Source organism: Castor canadensis, chromosome 11, assembly GCF_047511655.1.
Source record: "Castor canadensis chromosome 11, mCasCan1.hap1v2, whole genome shotgun sequence".
NCBI classification, from domain to species: domain Eukaryota; kingdom Metazoa; phylum Chordata; class Mammalia; order Rodentia; family Castoridae; genus Castor; species Castor canadensis.
Window position 1 is genome coordinate 127,318,544 of NC_133396.1, and position 23,497 is coordinate 127,342,040.

Sequence of the window (23,497 nt, forward strand, 5' to 3'; positions counted from 1 at the left end):
AGGGTTAGCGAGTTAACTATATGCCTGTAATTTTGTATTGCACTTAATGTTTCCAAAGAGAAAAGCCTGAAGTTTATTGCACTTATTAAATTTCGGAGTGATAGTAACGTTTTTCTACCTTAAGGAACGTAATAATTAATCGATTACGAGAGCGTTTATTCTTCTTTTTGGTTAGGCATATGGGTAGACAGCCAATGGAAACGAACAAGGAAGGCGGGGGAGGAAAGCGGAAGCTGCGGGGCCTTCTAAGTCAGAAAGTCTCCGGAGCTTGCGCCAGGCTATTCGCGGCGCCCCCGACTTGGACGTGGGGCTTAGAAGCAGGCGGGGGAGAAGGAGTTGTTGCCGGAGCTGAGACCAGGCGGCCGGAGTCCGCAGGGATGAACCTCGAGTTGCTGGGTGAGGAGGCTATGGCCGCGTGTTAGAGAACCCTTTGGTAGCGGAAAGGAGGGAATGCGGGCGGGAGGGGACTTCAGTCTGCAACCTTAGGAACACTCTTCTGCGATGGTTCATTGGGAGCTCAAGGTTTGGAGTTGCAGCAGCAGGAGGAAGCCCAGCTTCTGCTAGAGTAGATTGCATCACCTTTCCAAAGCCACTTTCAGGTCACTTGTGAAGTAATTGATAAGGACAGACACTTTGTGACTTAGCTGTGATTACAAGGATCGCAGGTACTAAGTATCTCATTGCAGGCTGGACCACAGTTGTTGGATTTGCAATCTGAGAAAGAGGGATGGGGAGAAGTTTTGAAGACCTGTCAAGGGAATTGGTGCCAGGACAGGTTAAACTTTTTATAGGAACACGAGATGTTTAAGGAGGGAACTTAGCTTCTAGTAGAAGTCTCCCATTGAACAGATTTTAGAGAGGGGGCGGTGGGGAAAGCAAGCTCAAAGTCGTGACTAGGCTGTAAACAAGTAAGTGGCATAGTTGACACTGGAATTCAGTTATCCCCAGTTTAAGATCCTTAACTACCAGGGATGGAGTGCAAAATACTGATGTGTGAACTATAGAGGCAGTCGCTTTTTGACATCTTTTCAAGTCATTTTCTCTGTGCCTCTTACCTTCTTTGTATTAGATAATCTTTAGCATGGCAGCCTAGGGATGTCTGAGGTTTGCTGGAACTCCTGCAGAAGTTTTCCAGAACTTACTGTCTGTAAGGTTAGATTTCTCTTTTAAAAAGAGTCTCAGAAGATGTGCTGATTGTCCGAAGGGCTACAAAGATAACCTAAGGAGTGGTCTTGACCTTTAAGGACCTTTTTGTTAAGCAGGGAGTTTAAGCTTATTATGTAGGTAGCCATAATATATTGTAGAACATAAGTCTGTTAGAGTCATTACTAAGTGTTATCACTTAGACAAAGGAGTGAATAGCTTTGGGGGATAGAGAAACCAAGGCAGTCAGGAAAAACAACCCCCCCAAAAACAGTAGAGGAGTTGGCTGCGGTGTGTGTGTGTGTGTGTGTGTGTGTGTGTGCATGTGTGTGTATGCTCATGCACAGGTGCTGGGGATTGAACCCAGGAGGTAGAGTTCTAAGTGGATATTTAAAATTGGTAAAATACTGATTAAGTATGAAGATATGTGAAGGAATGTTCACTAAGAATATGTTTGAACTAAGACATCAGTGAGAGTAGACCTAAAGAATTTTCCTGCTTGGCCAGAATTTGGATACTTTGATAAGAGAAGACCAAGAGATGGATTTGGTGTTGTCTGTTTTGTGGAGACTCTTGAATACGAAGCTGGAAAGTTTGATTTTTAAGGAAGGTGGGGCAGATCCATCGAAGAGTTTTGACCTAGTAAGTAACTCAATTGGAGCACTGATTTATAAGGTTTATCTGACAGTGATGAGTAATTGAATCTTGGAAGAGTATAAAACCAGTTTGGAGGCTATTGCAGATGAATGATGAGAAGGTCTGAGCTAGGAAATGGAAAGAAAAGGCATTGAGAATGTAATGTTGACAGAATTTGAGAATTCATTTCATAGAATAGTGAGAAAGTGAAATGAAAAATGATAGTCACAAATAATGGTACTATTGATAAAATTTAAGAACATTTAAAGACAGCTTGGATATGTTGAGTGTGGACTGACAACTCAGGAGAGGTTTGATTTATGAGATTTATAATCATTTTAGAGGTGGACTAGTTGAAACGTTGTAAATAGAGGACATGACCAAGGGCGAAAGTGGGAGAGGCAGAAAAGGAAATTGCCAAGGACAGGATCTTGGATAATTAACTACATTCAAGGGGAAAGAGGATGAATGAATGACTACAAATTAGCTAACAGTTATATAGTACTTACTGTGAGCTGTGCAAAATTTCAAGTGTCTTCTATATATTTTTCCATGTCAAGGTAGAGGAGAATACAGGCTAGTGTGATGCCTTCCCAAGGAAACCAGTTGTAGAGCAACTGAGATTGAAAGCAGAAAGGGTCACTTAAGTTAGCTTGGGCCCCTCAGCAACCTCAGCTAAATCCAGATTATAGTGATTTTAGGAAGGTGTGGGAGACAAAATAGAGACAAGGGTTGACCCTTATTTTTAAAGAGTAAAGGTGATAGGCTAGTTCTTTGAAAGAGATATCGGGGTCATAGGAAGGGTTTTTCTTGAGTGATAGAGAAGACTCGAGGGAATATTTAGCATTAGAAGGTTAGACAAGTCTAAAGACGTCTGGGTCCCAAAACATAAAAAGCTCTGTAGAAATGACTAAGTTTTAAAGTAAGAAAGTTAATGCTTATAGCTAAACAGAAGAAGGACAGAGTGATGTAATTGTGGGAGCATACTAAAGGACATCTGGCCAGATAAAGGAACTGAATGATAATGGGTTGTTAATGTGGCCACTCAGGTGGCCCATTGGCAAGTTATTAATTGTACTTCAGCCACCACTTTTTGAGCTGCTGTTATGTATCAGGTGGTATGCACTGGAGACACAAAGTTAGTAAGACAGTCCCCATCCCTCAAGCCAGGGCCTTATATACTCTGGTCAGATGCTCTACCACTGAGCTACACCCTCAGCCCAAGACGGTTCTTTTTTTTTTTTTTTTTTTTGGCAGTACTGGGGCTTGAATTCAGGGCTTTCACCTTGAGCCACTCCACCAGCCCTTTTCGTAAAAGGTTTTTTCAAGATAGGGTCTCATGAACTACTTGCCCGGGCTGGCTTTGAACAGTGATCCTCCTGATCTCTGCCTCCTAAGTAGCTAGGATTGCAGGTGTGAGCCACCAGCACCTGTCTCCAAGATGGTTTTTCAAATTCATTTCTACCACAACTTATAGTAAGAAATATATTCTTTATCACAATGCATTATATATACATACACATATAACTAGACTCAATCCTTGTTATGTTCAGGGTCCTCTGATATCTCCTGATCTATTAAAAAACTTGTGACTTAATATATCAATTTATCCATTTATGGTAGATTGAATCCTACTCTTTGAAAATCATTAAAGTAAGATACTGTCTTTGCCCTGGATAAGTAACAGAGCTAGGAGGAGAGACTAACATAAACAAGTAACTGTATAATATGGAATCATAATAAATTAATACATTGTGGGACTCCAAATGAAAGAGCAGCTAATTCTGTGGTGTTGGTGGGGTTGGCTGTAGAATTTGGGGGAATTTTACACAAGAAGTTCCACTTAGGACATTAAAGGTTGAGTAGAGGGTTGAGACTGTAGCTAAGTGGTAGAGAGTTTGCCTAGCATGTGAAAGGCCTTGGTTTTGACCCTCACACCACCAGGAGGACTTTTCCAGAGGGACGGGTTAAAGAAAGTAACTTCCAGTGGAGAGAACTGCTGTTGGGGCAAACATTCCAAGGCATGAATGTGTGTGTTGTGTTCAGGAAATGACCAGCTTGCACCTGGTGCTCCGGGCGGGTCTTTGAGGTCCTGTTCTAGGTGCCTGTAGAGAATTAGCCAGAGATAAAATAATGGAAAATACTGGTCAGTGCCAGATTGAAACTGTTTTTGTTTATTTTTTTCTTTTTTGAGACAGGGTCTTGCTTTGTAGCCCAGGCTAGCCTACAACTTGCAATCCTGCCTCAGCTTCTCCAGTGCTGGGACTACAGAAAGGGACCACCATACCTAGCTTGAGAGAGAGAGAGAGAGAGAGAGAGAGTGTGTGTGTGTGTGTGTGTGTGTGTGTGTGTGTGTGTGACATTCCAGGCCCTTGAAATTACTTTTAAAAACTTTACATAGGAGTTTTGCACGCTGTTTAGCAAGGAAGATATTAAGCAGGTGAATGACACGATGTGGTCTAGGGCATATGAACTTGACTCTGACAGCTTTGTGAATGACTTACTGGGGGAGGCAAGACTGGAGCCAGGGGAAATGTAGCAGTTGTGGTAGTGCTGGGAGGAGGAAGAGTGGCATCAGTTATCAGGACACCTGTAAGTTTCATTTCTCTAAAAGAAACACTGGCAGAACCATCATCTGTTAGAGGAAGCAGAATGGAAAATGCTCCTGCAGACTTACACTTACATGAAGTAGAAAAACTAGTACTATTAGGAGAAAAGGTCTCTGAAATTGTAGGGCTTGTGGCAGCCAAGTGTTTAAGGCGGCGCATATTAAGAAATTCAGACAGTAGGCATTATTCCATGTGATGAGACTGGAAGGAAGAAGGCTTGAGGGGCTTGGACAGTTTGGAGAAAGAATCCTAATAGGAAAAGGAGGATCTAAAGAGGTACCCGAAGAAACTGGTGTGATTGTGCTGAAAGTTGTCTAAACTCAGATGTACAAAAGAGGGCACATAGCTGAAGGTGGACACTGGAGGGTGGCATAGACTTTTAAGAATAGCGGTAGAAAAGCTAATGTGATTGAAAGCCAAGATTGTAAAAGTGAGGCAACGAGAGCATGTTACATGGAGCATGAAGAAGTTTTGGGGTGGAAGGTGTAACCCCAGAGATACTCATTCAACACTCAAATATCTTTTGTGTGATACTAAGAGCTTTATAGGCAAAGGGTAAGTGGAATGCTATGTTCTTATTTTTCTTTTGGTTCTATGGCAAAAAGGATAATTTTTTGGAACAAATGAAGTGAATAGTGATGGTGCCAAGAAAAGCCCTCTGTAGATGGAGATTTTAGGTAGGTCACTTTGCTACACTGCATAGCTCAGTTACATTCCTTGGCCCTGAAGTAGCTCACGCATGAAATTATGATGACCTGAGGATTTGAAGAGGAAGGAAGACATGCTGAAAGGAAATGGGTAAATTTTGACTTTTAGTAAAAGGCAGGTGTGTTTCCTAAGTTGGAGTAGAAACCTTGAGGTCAAATTCAGGCACAATTCTAGAGGCTTTTTGTTGCAGTTACAATATAGTCAAAAGTATGGTCTCTTTATTTCCTCTTTATTAGCATATAATAGTTATGCTGGGGGTTTCATTATGACATTTCCATATATACGTACCACGTACCCTGGTTAGGTTCATCCCCATCATTATTCACCCTCATTCCCCTTCCCCCTTCTTAAAATGACTTTGACAGGTTTCAGTGTTCCATCTTCATACACGTGTACAAAGTACATTGACCATATTCACCCCCCTTTACCCTCTCCATGCCCTCTCACCTCCCTGTAGTACCTTCCTAACATGACCTGTTTTACATGCCCATGAGTATGGGTTCATTGTTCCGAGGGGTTTTGCCTTGGTGTTTCACCTGTAAATATATTGTACTTTGATCCTTCTTAATCCCTCTATTATTCTTCCTTCTCCTGTCACCCCTACCCCATATTGTTTAACAGCTTTCAGTGTACGTTGTTGTGCCTTGCTCCTATACTAGTGCAGTTTATTTCAATATAATTCACTCTCTATCATTCTCTTTTCCTCTCCCTCCTTCCTCTAATTTCTTCAGACAGCCACACAATTGAAAACATGTTCTATATATGATGTATATATAGTCATGCGTGTATTTGACAGGCATGTATACATTTGTCCTATTGGTCTATCTTCCACATGAGAGAAAACATATGACCTTTGTCTTTCTGAACCTGGCTTACTTCCCTAAACATGATGATCTCCAGTTCCATCCATTTACCTGCAAAGTGCATAATTTCATTCTTCTTTATGGCTGAATAATACTCATATATTCACACATACACATTTTCTTAATTCATTCATCAGTTGTAGGACACCTGGGCTGTTTCAGAGCTTGGTTATTATGAATAATGCTGCAATAAACATGGGTGTGCAAGTGTCTTTATTGTAATCTGATTTACATTGCTTTGTATATATACCTAGGAGTGGTATCGCTGGATCATATGGACTTCTGTTTTTAGTTTTTTGAGGAACCTCCATATTGCTTTCCATGGTGGTTGTACTAATTTACATTCTTACCAGCAGTGTGTAAGGTTCCTTTGCCTCCCATCCTCACCAACATTTGTTGTTTGTTTGTTTTGGTGGTACTGTGGTTTGAATTTAGGGCTTCACACTTGCTAGGCAGGCACTCCTACTAGCACGGCCCTTTTTGTGATGGATTTTTTTCGAGATAGGGTTTTGCAAACTGTTTGTCTGGGTGGGCTTTGAACTCTGGTCCTCCTGATCTCTGTCCCGTAAGTAGTTAGGATTACAGGTGTGAGCCACCATGCCAGGCTTTCTTATTTTTTTGCAGTGTTAGGGATTGAACTGAGGTCCTCATGCATGCTAGCACTCTACTGAACTACATTCCCAACCCTGATAGAAAATTTTAATTTAACTAACTATAAATTCTTTTTACAATGTGTCTTTCCCTTTCTTTGTTGATAATCCCATATATCCCCTTCCATGTTTTTCTTCATGCTCATGTACTTGTTTGTACATGACATACATTTGCAAAAAAGTGAGATCTGTTGCTTCTACTTTGTGTCTTTTTTTACTTCTTAACACTAAAGACATTCCTGAATTAGTATAATTTCACTGTGTTTGAATAGGACATAATTTATCCAGCCATTCTACTATTAATCACATTTAACTTATTTCCAGGTTTAATTAATTAATTAATTTATTTATTTATTTTAACCAAAAACAATGCGTCAATATTGTGCTTAAGTTCCATTGATTTGTTTTGGTGATTTGGTTTCCAGATGTAGGTTTGTTGAGATGAAGGCTATATATGTTTTTTTCTTTTAACAGATGCTGTTGGATTCTTTTCTCAGCTGTTTAAGTTCCCATTTTTATAGGCAGTGTATGGAAGAGTCCCTTTGCCCACATTCACACCCTGTCTCCCTCCAGCATAGGTGCTGGCTCTCAAACTTTCTTACCAGATGCATGAAGGTGGCATTTCATTTTATTTTTATTTACATTTCTTTAACTACAGCTGAGTTTGAGCATGTTTTCATTTGCTTAGAGACTATCTGATTTTTTTTTTTCCCCTTCTATAACTTGTTTATTCTACAATTTCTTTTTGGGTGTCTTACCAACCAAAAATATTCTAGGTATCATTTTTTCTGTGCTGTCTGAATTGCAGATTTTTTTTTTTTCTAAATCTTTTGGCCAAAGTTTATGGGAACTTTTTGCATGGCAAAAAGTTTGATTTATATATATATATATATAATCAAATGCATGTCTGTTTTAGCACTTGTAGTTTTCCTCTCTTGGTTAAGGTCCTCCTTACACTAGATTATATTGGTTGTCTCCTAACACTCCTAAGACTTTCTTAAGAAAACATTTTATTAAATTTGTTCAGAATTCATTTGTATATGTTATATGAGAGAATTACAGCATTTTTCTCTTCTAGATAGTTGTTTATTTCTGTATATTAAATAAATTCTCCACAAAATTGAAATGCCACCTTTACATAGCAGCAGCCATAAAAATTTTTTAAACTTTAATTCATTGGGAATTAAATAATTTATTTAATCTGGAATTAAATAAAGCTTACTAAATTTTGAAGGAAGCCATTAAACTTTGCCATCAGGATGTAGATTTACTCTTCATTTGTTCAGATATTATGGCCTTAAATAAGATTTTTTAATTTTTTTTCATATGTGTCTAGGGTTGTCTTTACTATATTTCTCCTTAAGTATTTTATGTTTGTAGCCACCATGAATGGAATTTTCTCCTGCATCATCTTTCTTTCCCCCTGGCAAGTGCTCTACCACTGAGCTATATCCCTAGCTCTTCATTTGCATTTCTGGGTATTAACTGCCAATGTAAAGAAAGCTATTAATGTTCTAACTTTTTTTTTCTTGGGGTGCTGTGGATCAAACCCAGGACCCTCCTGCGTGCTAGGCAAGCACTCTACTACTGAACGGCATTCCTAGTTCTCATTTTTCATGTATTAAACCACCTTATCACATTTTCTTACTAATTTGGATAGTTATACAGTGTTCTATTCCCTTCATTAGAAATGGCTGTTGAGAGTTGCCAGACAGAGTGGCTCACATCCATTATCCAGCTACTTGGGAGGAAGAGATCAGGAGGATCAAGGCCACCCCAGGCAAAATTAGTGAGACCTTTCCCCCCCCCCCCCAATCTTAATTAGGCAGCCATGGTAGCATTCAGGAGGCATAGTGCAGCAGAAAGGGCTGGGGCTTGGCTTAAGTGATAGAGCACCTGCTTAGCAAGCCTGAGGCCCTGTGTTGTTCCAACTCCAATACCAGGAGAAAAAAGAAAAAAAGAAATGGTTGTTGAGTTTTAGCAAATTATTTTCAGCATCCACAAATAGGATTGTATGGCTTTTTTACCATTTTTTTTTCCCTCTTCTTTGATGGCACTGGGGTTCAAACTCAGGGCCACTTGAGCTACTCAGCCAGCCCTTTTTTTTGTGATGGGTATTTTCTAGATGTGTCTAGAGAAATATTTGCCCAGGATGGCCTCAAACCATGATCCTCCTGATCTCTGCCTCCTGAGTAGCTGTGATAAGAGTGCGGTGTGCTGTAAAGATGCATGGAGTGGTCTTCCTGTAATCCTGTTTATCTCCCCCAGCCCTTACCATAATGCCTTCTTACGTGGAAGAGTAATAAACTTCAGGTTCTTTGCTTAGAATTGTATATAGACTGCCGGAAATTGCTCTCCATGTCTGCAGAATCTAAAGGTGAAATACCATGTCCCATTTATAATGTTAAGTGATTGGAATTCTTCCAATCACTTTGTATTGTCTTTATTAGGTTTTGGTATTATTGTTATGTTAGCTTTATAAAAAGCTAAATTTTTTTTGCTCAGAAATAGTTTGATAGCATAATAATTTTCTATCTTGAAGAAAATAATTTTCTGCTCCTTGAAATTTAGGAGAAATTTCCCACAGAACCATGTAGGCCTACTTCTCCCCCTCCCCCTTTTTTTCTTTTGACACAGGATCTCAGTATGTAGCCTAGGGTGCTTGAGATCTTCTTGCCTCAACCTCTGAGTTCATACCTGACTTCTTTAAATTTTATTTACTTTTTAGAAAGTGAACATCTTTTCAGCATGTTTTTACTCATTAACACAGTCAAAAGTCTTTTTCTGTAATAAGTTTTGGCTCTCACCTTTGGCTCTTCCCAGCCTCTTGGTGGTATTGGGGTTAGAGCTCAGGGCTTTGTATTTTCTAGGCTAGCACTCCACCATTCAAGCCACGTTTCCAACCCTATGTTTAAAATCAAATCTTATTTAAAATTTTATTTGGACACCTTACATGTGAAAATTTCCTTGGACTTACAGTTCTTAGAGTACAGGTTTTAAAAAACCCTGTACAAACCCCAGTTCCACCTCCCGCTCACCAAAAAAAAAAAGAACACCATTCTGTAGCTGGGCAGAAGTGGCTTACACCTGTAATCCTAGCTATTTGGGAGGCTGAAACAGGAGGATCAAGATTTGAGGCCAGCCCAGGCAAATCGTTTGTGAAACCCCATTGCCAAAATAACCAGAGCAAAATTGTTTGGAGGTGTGGCTCAAGTGATAGAGAGACTGCTTTGCAAGCACAAAGCCCTGAGTTCAAACTGCAGTCCCACCAAAAAAGAATTAAAAAAAAGATGTAATAAAATATTTGGATAATTAACTGGGCACTGGTGGCTCATGCCTGTAATCCTAGCTACTCTGGAGGCAGAGATCAGAAGGATCACAGTGCAAAGCCAGCCCAGGCAGATAGTTCACAAGACCCTATCTCGAAAAAACCTATCACAAAAAAGGGCTGGTGGAGTGACTCAGGGTGTAGGCCTTGAGTTCAAGCCCCAGTACCAGCACACACACACACAATTAGATAATTAAATAAACACAAAGATGCAGCTGCTGCTCAAGTTAATCTTTTTACAAGTGATATCATCATATCTTTGTATGAAAGCATGAAATGTTTATATTTAATGTACAAATGCAAATTTAATATTGGAAATGCATCAGGGATGTCAGTACGGTAGTGTTTGCATAAGGAATTGAGCATAGGGAATTGTTTAATCAACTGTCAGATTATCAATGGGGCATATATTCCAAGAGCTCCAGGGACAACCTGAAACTGCTGTTAGTACCAGTATGTATTGTTTCTTCCTATACATACATACATACTTACATACTGGTGTTTTGTGATGTTATTAAGTCCAAGAAGAGTTATTTGAACACAAGCACTGTGATACTTCCAACACCTAGTCTGATAACCAAGTCGCTACTAAGTAACTAAGTAACTAAAGGGCAGGTAGTGTACACCTTATAGATACATTGGACAAAGGAAAGGAGCCCTACAGGATGGAGTGGGATGTTGCAAGTTTTCATCATGCTACCCAGAATGGCACACAGTTTTAAACTTATGAATTGTTTGTTTCTGTTTATTACATTTTCTGTTTTAATATTTTCAGTCAGTGGGTTAACTGAAACCATGGGAAAGGGAGATGACTGTATAAGCCAGGAAGGGAAGTGAGTCATCACAGCTGTTTGGCCACTGTGCTAATAAAGGTTTCAGTGACCAGGAGGGACTTAAGATAATTTGATTTCATTCTTGCTTTTCCTTGTTCTTCATTTTAGTAAACACAGAAATAAGTTGTGAAATACTTAAAGAATTTGGTGGGGAAAGACTGTTGTTAGACCTAGCTAGCTCAGTATTCCTCAAACTGTTTTTAGAATCCATTTATACTTTTAAGAAACTACCCCCAAAGATAACTTTTGTTTATGTGGACTATATCTACTACTGATGTTTACTAATTTAGAAATTAAACATTTTTAAAGCTTATTATTTTAAAGTAACAATTGCAAATGTGTTACAGTTTTGTATAAACATTGCTTGCAAAAACTGAAATAGAATAACAATGTTTTACATTTTTACAAATGTCTATCATGTTTGCCTAAATAGAAGTTGGTTGGATTCTTATATCTGCTTCTGCGTTCACTTTGTTGAGATGTCACAGGTCATATAACCTCAGGAAAACTCATCTGCATAATTATGAAATAATGAGAGTAAAAAAGACAAACAGCATCTGTGTATAATGAAAGTAGGTGTGACTTCCTAGAGCACCCGAAAGTGTGTCAGTTCCACCTTCACTTGACCAACCTCTGTTGTATTTTGGTCATGAGTTGTGTCACCACTGGTATGAGTTTGTTTTCCACCAACTCTCTTTCTTTGCTTTGTTGCAGAGTCCTTTGGGCAGAACTATCCAGAGGTAAGAGCATAGTTTTGTCATGATTTATGAATCGTGGTGACTCCCTAGTGATTATGTTTGATGACAAAAAGTATTAAGTGTGATATAACCTATCTTTTTTTGTGTGTGATAAAAATGAAATGTTTCACTTGAGCGGGGAAATAGTAATATTGATTCGAAATTTTACTATAAGTCTTACAGTTCATTTTCCTTTAAAGATAAACACCCCACAATTTAATTTGAAGGGCTTTTCACAAATGATACCATCACCTGTGCACAGATTTTTTTTTCTGTATGCTTTTCAAATTTTGATCAATGCTTTTACATAGTAGTAAAAGTGTAAGTGTGCTTTTGTTAACACTCGGATATATTCCAGTTTAGTCATTGTTGTTATTTTAAATGGCTTGATACTGATAGAAAATAATTTTCTTGATGTTTCTAATGTTACACATACAGGCTATTCCACGTTTTTCCCCCTACTTATTAAACTATTTTTCTTGGAATAAATTCCTAGAACTATGATTACTAGGTCTATAAGTGTGACTATTTTAGTGACTTTGGTTACATTTTGCCATTTGACCTCCAGAAAGTTTGTACAAAGTTATTGTGGTAATGTAAGGGACTGGTCACATCTGTTTCCAAAATTCTTGGTTAGCTTTTATCAATATTACTTCATTTTAACTAATTTAAAAGATGTAGGAAGACATACAGAGATTATTTTGGCATGCATTGTAATTTAAATATAAGAGAAATGTCATAAATAATAGAGAATTTTAAGTAGCCGTTTAGATACCTGGCCACTATTGTGTATATTTCTGTACTTTTTTAATTTTTAGGAAGCCGATGGAACTTTGGACTGCATCAGCATGGCCCTGACTTGCACCTTTAACAGGTGGGGCACACTGCTTGCAGTGGGCTGTAATGATGGCCGAATTGTCATCTGGGATTTTCTGACAAGAGGCATTGCTAAAATAATTAGTGCACACATCCATCCAGTCTGTTCTTTATGGTAAGGAATTTTTATTTTATTTACTTAATTAATTTTTTTTTTGTGGTGCTGGGTATTAAACCCATCACTTTGTACATGCCAGGCAAGCACTCTGCTACTGAGCTGTATACCCCCAGCCCCAGGAATATTTAAGTTAACATGTTAAATATGAGTTAAGATAGGGGAATAAGTGGTAAGGGTGTATTTGCTAATCTCGATATAGCTATTTTAATATTTACCAAATAAGAATATTGTCCTTGATGCACCTTTGTAGGGAGAAATTGATGGTGATAGGGATTTGTATCAGGTCTTTCTGTGAACATTTTAATGTTGAAATAAATAAGAGCTTAGCAGATTGCAGCTGTAGTATAATTGTGATACTGACCTGTCATTTACTATAAAATCTTGGTTAGGAGAGAAGCTTGAAAGTTCAGCCTTGTTTAAGTTCTTAAATTCCAGTAATTTTTAGCAATCACAGGTAGTACCTATTCCTTTATTGAAATAGAGTCAGTAAGGCTTTTTATCAAATATATTGAGCTGAAATCTTCTGTTATACAAATTCACATTGACTTTACTTTTACTGTCTGGAACTGCTCAGTGACTTTGATCTTGCTCTGAAATAGATCAAGGCTAAATTACAGCTATTTCCTGTTGTCTGAATGGAAGCAGCACTGGCATTATAAAGCATGCATTGGGAGGTGCCCCCCAGTGGCAGTCCAGGTTTTGATACTTAAGAACTAACTGGTGGCTTGGGCCAGAACTTTTCTCTGATGTGCAGAATGGGACCACTGGCCTGGATGATCTCTTACATCCCCTGCAGCAGCTTAGCATTTCTTTCTTTTATACGTTCTTACAGTAAAGGTTTAAATAGATACATGTGTTTTTAACAGCATTATTAAGATAATGATTTACATAAATTCATTCAGTTTAAATGCATAGTTCACTGGTTTTTGTATATCAGAGTTGTGCAACACCATCCCAATCTAATTTTAGGACTGCTAACTGAAAATGTGTATTTTTTTAATAAACTAATATATATTCACCATTTTAGGAAACTACTCAAAATAAAACAAAGTAGAATTACTGTTCCCCATAAATTATTTTTTCAGTACTGGGTTTTGAACTCAGGGCTTTGCACTTGCCAAGACATTCTACCACTTGAGCCACCTGTACCCCTGCCCCCACCCTTTTGCTTTAATTATTTTGCCTATAGGCTCTTGTGTGATCCTCCTATTTATACTTCCTACATTGCTAGAATGATGACAGGTGTATGCCACCCCACTCGGCTTTTTATTGGTTGAGATGGCATCTTGTGGACTTTTTGCCCAGGCTGACCTGGAACCACTATCCTCCTGCTCTCTGCCTTTGAGTAGCTGAGATTACAGACACAAGCCACCTCGCCTAGCTACCTATAAACATTTTCATAATTCATAAATACAGCTTTTTAAAAAAACAGTTTATAATTGTGCTATATTTTATTTTATGTTTTGCTTTTTTTCTTCTTAACAGTGTCTAGAATTTTTCCTGCTTAAAAACATTTTTATAGCTGTATATCTTTTGCAAAGTCTAATTTTTTTCTTTTGCAGTTCTAAGGATTGAACTCAGGGCTTGCAGTATGGAAATATAACTTAACCATTTCCTATTTTCCCCGTTACATAATAATGTAATTATTTAATGTTTGGTGAATGTCTCTGTGCATGAAGTTTTTCTCTCAGTCACTCATTCACTGAACAAATGCTGAGCATGAATTGTGTACTAGGTAGTATGTTAGGCATTATGAACACAAAAATAATGAGAATAAATTCTTTTTTGTTCATTTTTTTGTTCTTTTTTGCAGTGCTGGGGGTTGAACCTGAGGAGAAATTCTTGATTATTAGGGGGAGGTGGGTGTGTACACAGGTATGTGTAATAAAGCTTTACAGTTCTTGTCCAAGAAGCATCTTTGAGATTTAGTGGGGACTTAGGTACAAAGAAGGAAGTAATCAGTTAGGCCTGCGGAGAGTAGGTGGCTTCATAGATGCAATAATTTCTGAGGTGAAACTTGTAATATGAATAGGTGTTTTCCAGGTGTATACTAAGCAGAGGGTGCTGTACAGGCAAAGGCCTGTCAGCTTGAAACCAGATGGTAAGATGGGAGCGCCAGGTATTTTAGGATCCTGGATGGTGGTGGTATAACAAGAGCCAAAGTAGGCTGAGATCATCATGGAGAGCCTTGTCTGCCATATTCATGCACTTGAACTTAACTTTGTCTATGCTATCAAGTCAAAAGATTTTAGCAAGAAAGTGGCATCATGAGCTTTTATTTTAGAAGTTCTTTAGTGCAACCTGTAGATGTGGAAAAGAGGTAACAGTGAATGAAGATAGGAGAACTGCAGTGGTTAGGCAAGAGGTGATAAGGATAGTTGCAGTAGTAATGGGGCTGAGTGAGAAAAATACAAGAAATGGTACAAGTTAAGGGGTCATGGTTATTAATGAAAGGAGGAGTGCGAGTGAAATGGAAAAATTAAGGTGTTCCTTAGCTTTCTGATTTGGATGAAGATGTTTATGTAAGGTTTGAGCAGAAAATGGTGAGTTTGAGATCATGGTTGCATGTCTTTGTTATTCCTGACATTTCATTGCAAATTTGTCTTATGAGTATCATCCCTGGAAGATGGTAAGTGCAGTGAGTGTAAGAATGTCGTCTGTCAGTTCATTGCCATTTGCCCACTTGTGGCACTGAAGCTGGTATATAACAGGCGTTTAGGCATTTGTTGAATGAATGGGATGTTTTAGTGGAGCTGCCCAGTAGGCATTTGGTCTGTGATTTAGAGTAGACTCTTGATAGTTTGTTATTAGTCAAAGAACATGAACACTGATAGATTTTTCTGCCACTTCCCCCAATATTTTAAACTTCTTAAAATCACAAAACCTATACTTGATTATTAAAAAAATTTTTAAAGGTGAAATGAAAGCTCTTTGTCTACTCTTTGGGGGCAACCACTGTTAAACAGTTTGGAATATATCTTTTGTTTATAAACATAGCTGCATCTTTTTCCCTGTATATATTAAAGTGTATATATCGATGTATGTGTTTTTAAATAAATTTGGAGGCATATTGTATATTTTGTTCTGTAGCTTGCTTTTTTCCTCTTAATATATAGTGGAAGCTTTTCTGCCTCATTTTAAGTAATTGTGCCTAGATAGTGTTGCATATTATAATGCTTCATAATTATTTACTAATATTTTATACAAATGAATATACTAAGACATCATAGTTATAATCAGAAGTTACACACATTTTGTGTTTTTCTTTGGTTTATTCCCATTACAATATACTTTTCCTGTTATTTTAATTGTTATCTAATATTTGAACATATTAGACTCTGGAAGTTTTGCCAAGAGAAGTTTTAGGTAGACATGATAACTATCTTCAACCATTTTACAGTTGGCACATGAAAGACAGAAGTGGCCCAAGGAATAGAAGCAGAACTACTATTAGTGAACAGAAGTTGTAGGGAAATAACTGTTAGCTCTGAATAGGGAAGAACTCCCCAACAGCAATGGCATGGATGGGATAGACTGCCCAGGAAGAACTCAGAGGGACTGTCCCTGCCAAGCTTGCAACAGATGAAGCTCCAGAGGGTGGGGGACACAGATAGAACTAAGTGATCTTTCAAATGAAATGATTTGGGACTGGAGGTGTAGCTCAGTGGTAGAGCTCTGGCCTAGCAAACTCAACAATCTCCAGAGCTGCAAAACAAAACCTAAATGATCTTTGTAATTCCAACACTCTTAGTAAAGATCCATCAATCTTTTGGAAAGAAGCAGAACCTTTCAGACATGATAAAGTATAACAGTTCTTAATTCTTGAATTTATAGAATTGGACATTGAAGAATTATTTTTATTTAATTTTATTATTTTAGTGCTAAGGATTGAACCCAGAACCTCACACAAGCTATGTATTTGTTCTACTATTAAGTTATATCCCTAGACAAGAATTATTTTTTTTAAATAGTAGAACCTTTCTTAGGTTGCATGCACCTCTATTTGTAACTTAATTTAAAAAAATTAGAATTACCCTTTCATATAACAAAAATCCAAGCTTGCTATGAAAGAATGCTTAGAGCAGAGGGGTCTGAAGGTAAAGTGGAGTCATAGCTGACTGTTCCATAGTCAAACTGCTGAAAGACTAGGAGAATAACAATGAAAGCTGCCCTCAGCTTCCCCCCTCCCAGTCTTGTGGCATTTCCAGTGCACTTCAAGTTTTGGAGCTATTTCTTTTGATAATTTATCTCCATATTTCTAAAGGATGTGTATAATGTGTTTTCTTGATTTGTTAATGTTATAAATTATTCACAAGCTTCCTATTACAGTGTATTTGAATTATTTGTTCACCTGACTCTTACCTCCTATCATCCACAGGAACTGGGTGGGCTCCTGACTTTTTTGTTGTGAATTTTCACATTTAACATCTCTTTGGAGTTCACATTCTCTAGAAGGATCCTCTGATTGCCTTTCCGAGGTATAAGCCTGGCTGTAGGTGTTCTAGAGGAAGACTTTTGTATGCAGTCCTAAACACTTGAACTTAATCCCTCCATATTCATTTCCCCTGTTTACCTCTGATGTTCTCTGTCCCTGCAATCCTGAGTCTGGGAATACTTTTGTCTTATCTCTGATATAAATAGTTATTATTTTTTTCTGAGCACTTACTATGTGCTAGGCATTGAACTAGGAATTATATATATATTTACTTTAGTTCTTTGAACAGTTCTCTGTAGGTAGCTACTGTTATCATTCCTGTGTTATATATGAGAAAATTGAAGCTCAGAAAGGCTATATAACTTGCCTGGGGCCACACAGCTAGATGGTAGTAACATTTAGGCTTGAGCAAAAAGAAGCCTTACTTTTGAAATTATGTTGCCTGCTAAATTCTTTAATTGCAACTACTCTTCATTTCACAGTTTGGGAAAATATTAGTTGAGGTTTCTTTTTCTAGTCTGTTTTTCCTTTCTCTGATTCTTTCCTTCCTGTGGGTTACTTGAACAGATTTTTAGTATTTTGATTTATATGTGGTATTTTTAAGTATGTTTCTCTGTATAGTTTTTTTAGTTGTTACTAGGTATAAATGTTACATAAATACAACTAATCAGTCTACTAGTATTAACATTTTGCCAGTTCAAATAAAGTATGGGAACCTCACCTTCCTTTTGTCCCTTTTCCCTACCTTGTATAAAATATAATTGTCTTAACTATTTATTGTAGCCCACACGAGGCAGTGTTACCAATTTTTCTTCAAACATCAAAACGCAAGAAAAAAAAAGTTATTTTATGTACATGTTATTATACTGTTTTCATTATACTTTCCCCCTTCCTAATGTGCTAATATTCTTTATCTTTTTGTTTTTCTTTAGAGAATTGTCTTTAGCCAATCTTTTGGGTTTTTTTAGGTCTGCTGGCAGGGAATGTCTCGATTTACCCTTTTGTTCCTCGTTTGAAAATTATTTTCTTTCAGCACTTGAAAAAATGTTGCGCTACTTCCATCTGACCTCTGGTTTCTGATGAGAACTCTGCTATAATTCAAATTGTTGCTTTTCTGTAGATAAGGCATCATTTTTCTCTTGCTGGTCTCAAGATTTTTTCCTTGGTCTTCAGTTTCAGAATTTTTTCTGTATGTTTTAGAATGGATTTCTTTGGACTCAGTTTGTTTAATGTTCACTGAGCTTCTTTTTTAATTAATTAATTATTTATTTTATTATTCATATGTGCATACAATGCTTAGGTCATTTCTCACCCCTGCCCCCACCCCCTCCCTTTCACTGAGGTTCTTTAATCAGTATGTTTTATATCTTTTGCCAAATTTGGGGACTTTTCAGCTATATTTCTTTAAATACTTTTAAGCCCCATTCTCTTTATTCTCTCCAGGACTCTGATGACAGGTCATTTGTTACATTCTCACGGATCCCTGAGGGTCTGTTCTTTCCTCCCCCTCTTCTTTCCTTTTTAAATTTTTTAGTCTGTTTTCTCTTAATTCAGATTTGCCATTTTTTTTTAAATTCTATCTTCCTTATGATCATTCCTTTTTTTCCTCTCCATTGACCACTGACTCCATCTGTTTTTAATTTTTGCTACTATATTTAATTTCTGTTACTATATTTTTCAGTTCTGGAATTCCCATTTGGTTCCTCTTTATATCTTCTGTTCCTTTGCAGAGACTGCTGTATGGAATTGGAAGTAGTGGTCCCTCATAGGTCTCTGCTATTACCATCCTGTCTGAGAAGGACAAGATTGACTTGTTCTTTCTTCCTGTAGGGCCTCCACAGACACTGTGATGGTGAGACCTCATTACTGTTGGTGGTAATGAAAGCCTTGCTTTCCACTCTGCAGTCTCTGACAACACCCCTAGTGAGGGGCCAGGATGTCCTGCTACAGCTGGATAAGGGAGGAAGTTGCTTGTTCAGATCTTGCTGACCCTCTTGGGAGAGGGGAGGTGGGGAGACTGAAGTTTTTTGGATTGTTCTCTAAATGTTTTTTGTCTTGCTGGGCTGTCCTTTCCTGGTCCTTCAGCTAGAAAAAGCAGGATCTTCTTAGGGTTTTGTGTGTGCTCCTTTTGGTATTACCAGGTTGTTGGCTTCTGCTTCACCCAGTCCAGGGTATGTGAGGCAAAAAAAATCCAGGGAACTCACTTTCATTAGTCCCTTAGGTTCTGCAGTCTCTAGCTGGTGTCTTCACCTTTCAGAGTCTTTTTGTATTTGTCTTATAGAATGTCTTATAGCTAGGGTATTTAGCTCTGCTTAGCAGGAGATCCTTTTTTTGGCCAGACTAGGTTTTCACTTCAGGGCTTCACACTTAGAAGGCAGGTGTCCTACCACTTGAGCTATGCCTTCCTTTCTTAATTATTTTAAAATAATAGATACTTTCTTTTTGTTTTGTTCATGCTGTGTTGGTGCTGTTTCTGGGACAACTTCAGAAAATTGAGATATACTTCATCCCTATAATCTCCCTCAAAAAAAATCCCTGTTTTTTTAATCACCTCTTAAAGGCCAGCTGATTTGGGGACTTTTGACTTTGAGATAATACTAGACATGGAAATGTCATGGCCGGATACATGGAAACTCATGTCTGACATCCCAGTTACTTGGAAGGCTAAGATCAGGAAGATCCCAGGCCATCCTGGGCAAAAAATGTGAGACCCTATTTGAAAAATAACCTAAAGCAGAAAGGGTTGCAGATGTGTCCTTAATCAGTGAAAGACTGTCTAGCAAGTATAAGATCCTAAGTTCAAAGCCTAGTGCTGCCAAAAAAAAGAAAAGAAAATGTCATGAAAACATATTTATTGGTTAGCTGTGAAAGTTTGTTGTAGATTTGAATATACTTTAAAAAAAAAAAAAACCAAAAAATTGTTGACCTTTGCACTAAGGACAAGGTGGGTAGCGCCCATATTTTATGCATAATAGTGGTATGATATACTTCACTTAGAGTATGTGCAAAGTAATCCTTTTTTTTTTTTTTATCTCCTAGCTGGAGTCGAGATGGTCATAAGCTTGTGAGTGCTTCCACTGATAACATAGTGTCACAATGGGATGTTCTTTCGGGCGACTGCGACCAGAGGTTTCGATTCCCTTCACCCATCTTAAAAGTCCAGTATCATCCACGAGATCAGTATGTTTAAGATATTCCTTTTCTGGGGTGGGGTTTAACTCTGTATGGATCAGCTTTGGGCTTATAACAATTTTAGTTTAAGGATCTGGGAGGCAAAAGCACACATTTCATCAAACCTTTACAGAATCATTTTTCTATCTAAGTTGGCTCTACTGAATATATTTTAAGGTGATAGTTCCTATATTATACAGTTACAATCTGGTCAATATCAAGGCCTGGAAATGGGCTAAGGTAGGAATAAGTATGACAACTGGCTTTTCCCTTCCTAGATTATTTAGACTTTAGTGTGGGGAAACAGTTCAGTATTAAAACTACATTTAAGAAAAATGTTATCCACCATTCCATTCCCCAGACATAGCTGTTTTCATTTCTCTGGGAACTCTTGTATCAACTTCTTTGTAAGTATAAAGCTTATTCCATAGTGCCCCATAGCTCAGTTCATATTCAATATACATAAACACACATTTTTTTAGAAAGTTGTAATCAGTATTTTGTTTTTTACCTCATTTCATATTTTACTAGTTTACTGCATCTTTATTTTTGCTGATTATACTTTATTGTTTCAAAATAGGGTCCCATAATTTTACTCGGTCTTTTCCCTGTTATCACACATGTGGATTTTGTGCTTTTTCACTCCTTCATATTTGCTTGAGTTGGGAGAGTCCGTGAGGGTAGTGGACAGGGATCAGGGGTAAAGGACAGGTAAACAGCCTGCTGATACCAAAGCAATAGCCGATGTGCTGTTCGTATTTTTAAACAGGAACAAGGTTCTCGTGTGCCCCATGAAATCTGCTCCTGTCATGTTGACCCTTTCAGATTCCAAGCATGTTGTTCTGCCGGTAGATGATGACTCTGACTTGAACGTGGTGGCGTCTTTTGATAGGCGAGGGGAGTATATCTATACAGGAAATGCAAAAGGCAAGGTAAGCCAAGAGACCTAGCAGTTAGCAAAATAAGCCTTGGGCATCTTGTGAATTGTCTCATTTCATTTTGAAATTTCTTCTGTTCCTGGGGTAAGCATGGCTCCTGCCTATGGCAAATGTAGCTTGTTTTTCTCTCATGCCTTAATAATAATTTCTGTTCTTTGTATTTAGAGTAGACAGAGATTATTTGGCCTAGGAAAGGAAGGAAGGGCCTTTACTAGATGTTAGTAATAAAGAGCCACTATGAAAGTATAAATCTTAGACGTCATATTATCAACTGGAATTGCTGATGAAAATGTCTTAATACTTAGTTGTATAAAACATTGTATAAAGCAGGCTAGTTTAACCTGTGGTACTAAGATTTTGTTATCTTTTTTCCTTCTTGGTGAACTTCTGATCTTGCCTTTTGGAATGTTTGGAAGGTGTAGGTCCTCGTGGGACATATTGTTGTAGGGTTTTTCTGTGGAGTAAGAAGTCAGGTTAGGGGAGAGTTCGGGCTCTTTGTGTGCTTTAGAGTTTGTGGGTTCATTAGGTGCCTTGATTTTTTTTTTCCTTTTGGATTGGGGCACATGGATTAGTATAATTCCATGGCTACTTTAGAAAGTGGCATATAGCATGAAATTTCTCATTTTAAACATTTTTGAATGTGAAGTTCAATGGTATTAAGTATCTTTAGCCTTCACCACCATCCTCTGCAGAATTCTTTTCATCTGGCAAAACTGAAACACTGTGTCCTTTGAGTAGTAGCTTCCCAGGCAACCATAGTCCCTGACAACCATTTCTACTTTGTCTCTTGGATCAGACTACTGTAGGTACCTTGTATAAGTGGGATTATATTGTATTTTCCCATTTGCATAATTTCACTTACCATACTGTCCTCAGGGTTCATTCAGGCTGTAGCGTGTGTCAGAATTTCCCTCCTTTTCAAGGCTCAGTAACATTGTGGATGTTAGAACACATTTGTGTACTGTTTGTCTGTTGATACATACTTCGGTTGCTTCTCCTTTTTAGCTATTCTAAATAATGTTACACATCATATTTTAAGAATAGATTGTAGAGCTGCAGATGGGGTTCATGTACACAAGGCCCTGAGTTCAAATCCCAGTACTACCTCCCCCCACTCCAAAAAAAAAGAATAGATCATTAAGACTCTGTCTTTTATTTGAAGAAGTAAAAGGTAATTCCAGTTAATCAGGTTGGGTATATGGGACTAGAGATGTTTGCATTTTTACTCAGATTCTGCACAATTTTAGAAACAGAAGCCAAATCATATTATTATTAGTTATCAGAATACTTTTTTTCCCCATAAACTAGATTTTGGTCCTAAAAACGGATTCTCAGGATCTTGTTGCTTCCTTCAGAGTAACAACTGGAACAAGCAATACCACAGCCATTAAGTCAATTGAGTTTGCACGGAAAGGAAGGTGAGTGAGACCTTGTTTGTTGGTTTATTTTAGGTTTGCGGGGGGGGGGGGGGTCCTCTTTTCTTTTTGGCAGTACTGGGGGTTAAACGCAGGGCTTTGTGCTTACTAGGCAGGTGCTCTACTGTTTGAGTCATACCTACAGTCTGTTTTTGTTTTGAAGATAGGTTTTCACTGTGTAGCCCAAGCTAGCCTTTAACTTGTGATCCTCCTGCCTCAGCTTTCTAAGTACTAGGATTATAGGTGCATGCCACCATGCCTAGTGAAATCCTTTTTTTTTTCCCTTTTTTTAAGAGCAGGCTTAAAAGTGAATAGAATGCAAGAACACATTGAGATTTGTAATTTTTTGTGTATATTGAACTTTAATTATTGAAATTATTAGAAACTTTCAATATCTGGTTTCATAAAATTTCCCTCATTGAGTCCATAGTCACATTTATAGTAAGCACTAGGTAAAAGTTAAAAATTTTATTTTGTCTTTTTAACAGTGGGTCGAACCCAGAGCCTCAACACATGCTAGTCAAATTCTCTGTCATTGAGCTAAACCCTCATCCCCTAATATTTTTATAATCAGACTGACATCATAAAGTTCAAGTTGTAATTGAACATGCATTTATATAAAACCTGTTTACCTTTTTAATTTCAGATATTATTCTGATAAGCTTGGTTACCCAGTTGATGTAGATATATTAACAGAAATAAGAAGAAATGGGCTGTCAGACAGCAATGATAGTCATAGTCATCCTTTTCTGCTTAGGAACACCCATATGTACTTAGAGGACATTGATGGTCAAAAATGCTCTGTGTGTGTTCATGGTACTGGGACTTGAACCCAGGGCCTCTTATATATGCTAGGCAATCTCTTTATCACTGAGCCGTACCCCCAGCCACTCAGAATGCTCTTGAATTAAGAAAAAGTCAGTCATTAGGCTCTGTAAGAAAGTAATGAATGACTTATATTTTAAATGAATTTCTAAGATTTTCATTGTCATGGTAAAAAAAAATGTGAGACATTTTCAGATGACATTCTTAGTTTA

At 37.8% G+C, this 23,497-nt stretch overlaps 1 protein-coding gene across 4 annotated transcripts in view; it reads left to right on the forward strand.

Annotated features, from left to right (window-relative positions):
* Positions 1 to 226: 226 nt before the first annotated feature.
* Positions 227 to 23,497, forward strand: part of Rbbp5 (RB binding protein 5, histone lysine methyltransferase complex subunit) — a 36,104-nt gene continuing 12,833 nt past the window's right edge. For 3 of the 4 annotated variants that reach the window (XM_020184282.2, XM_074048522.1, XM_074048523.1), the window contains exons 1-6: positions 229 to 396; positions 11,485 to 11,510; positions 12,326 to 12,498; positions 19,976 to 20,116; positions 20,877 to 21,039; positions 22,354 to 22,463. In XM_020184282.2, coding sequence (XP_020039871.1) covers positions 378 to 396; positions 11,485 to 11,510; positions 12,326 to 12,498; positions 19,976 to 20,116; positions 20,877 to 21,039; positions 22,354 to 22,463 — 632 coding nt within the window. In that variant the 5' untranslated portion in view covers positions 229 to 377. Of the gene's footprint in view, positions 397 to 11,484; positions 11,511 to 12,325; positions 12,499 to 19,975; positions 20,117 to 20,876; positions 21,040 to 22,353; positions 22,464 to 23,497 lie in introns of all 4 variants that reach the window. The other variant, XM_074048524.1, reaches the window with a different exon arrangement.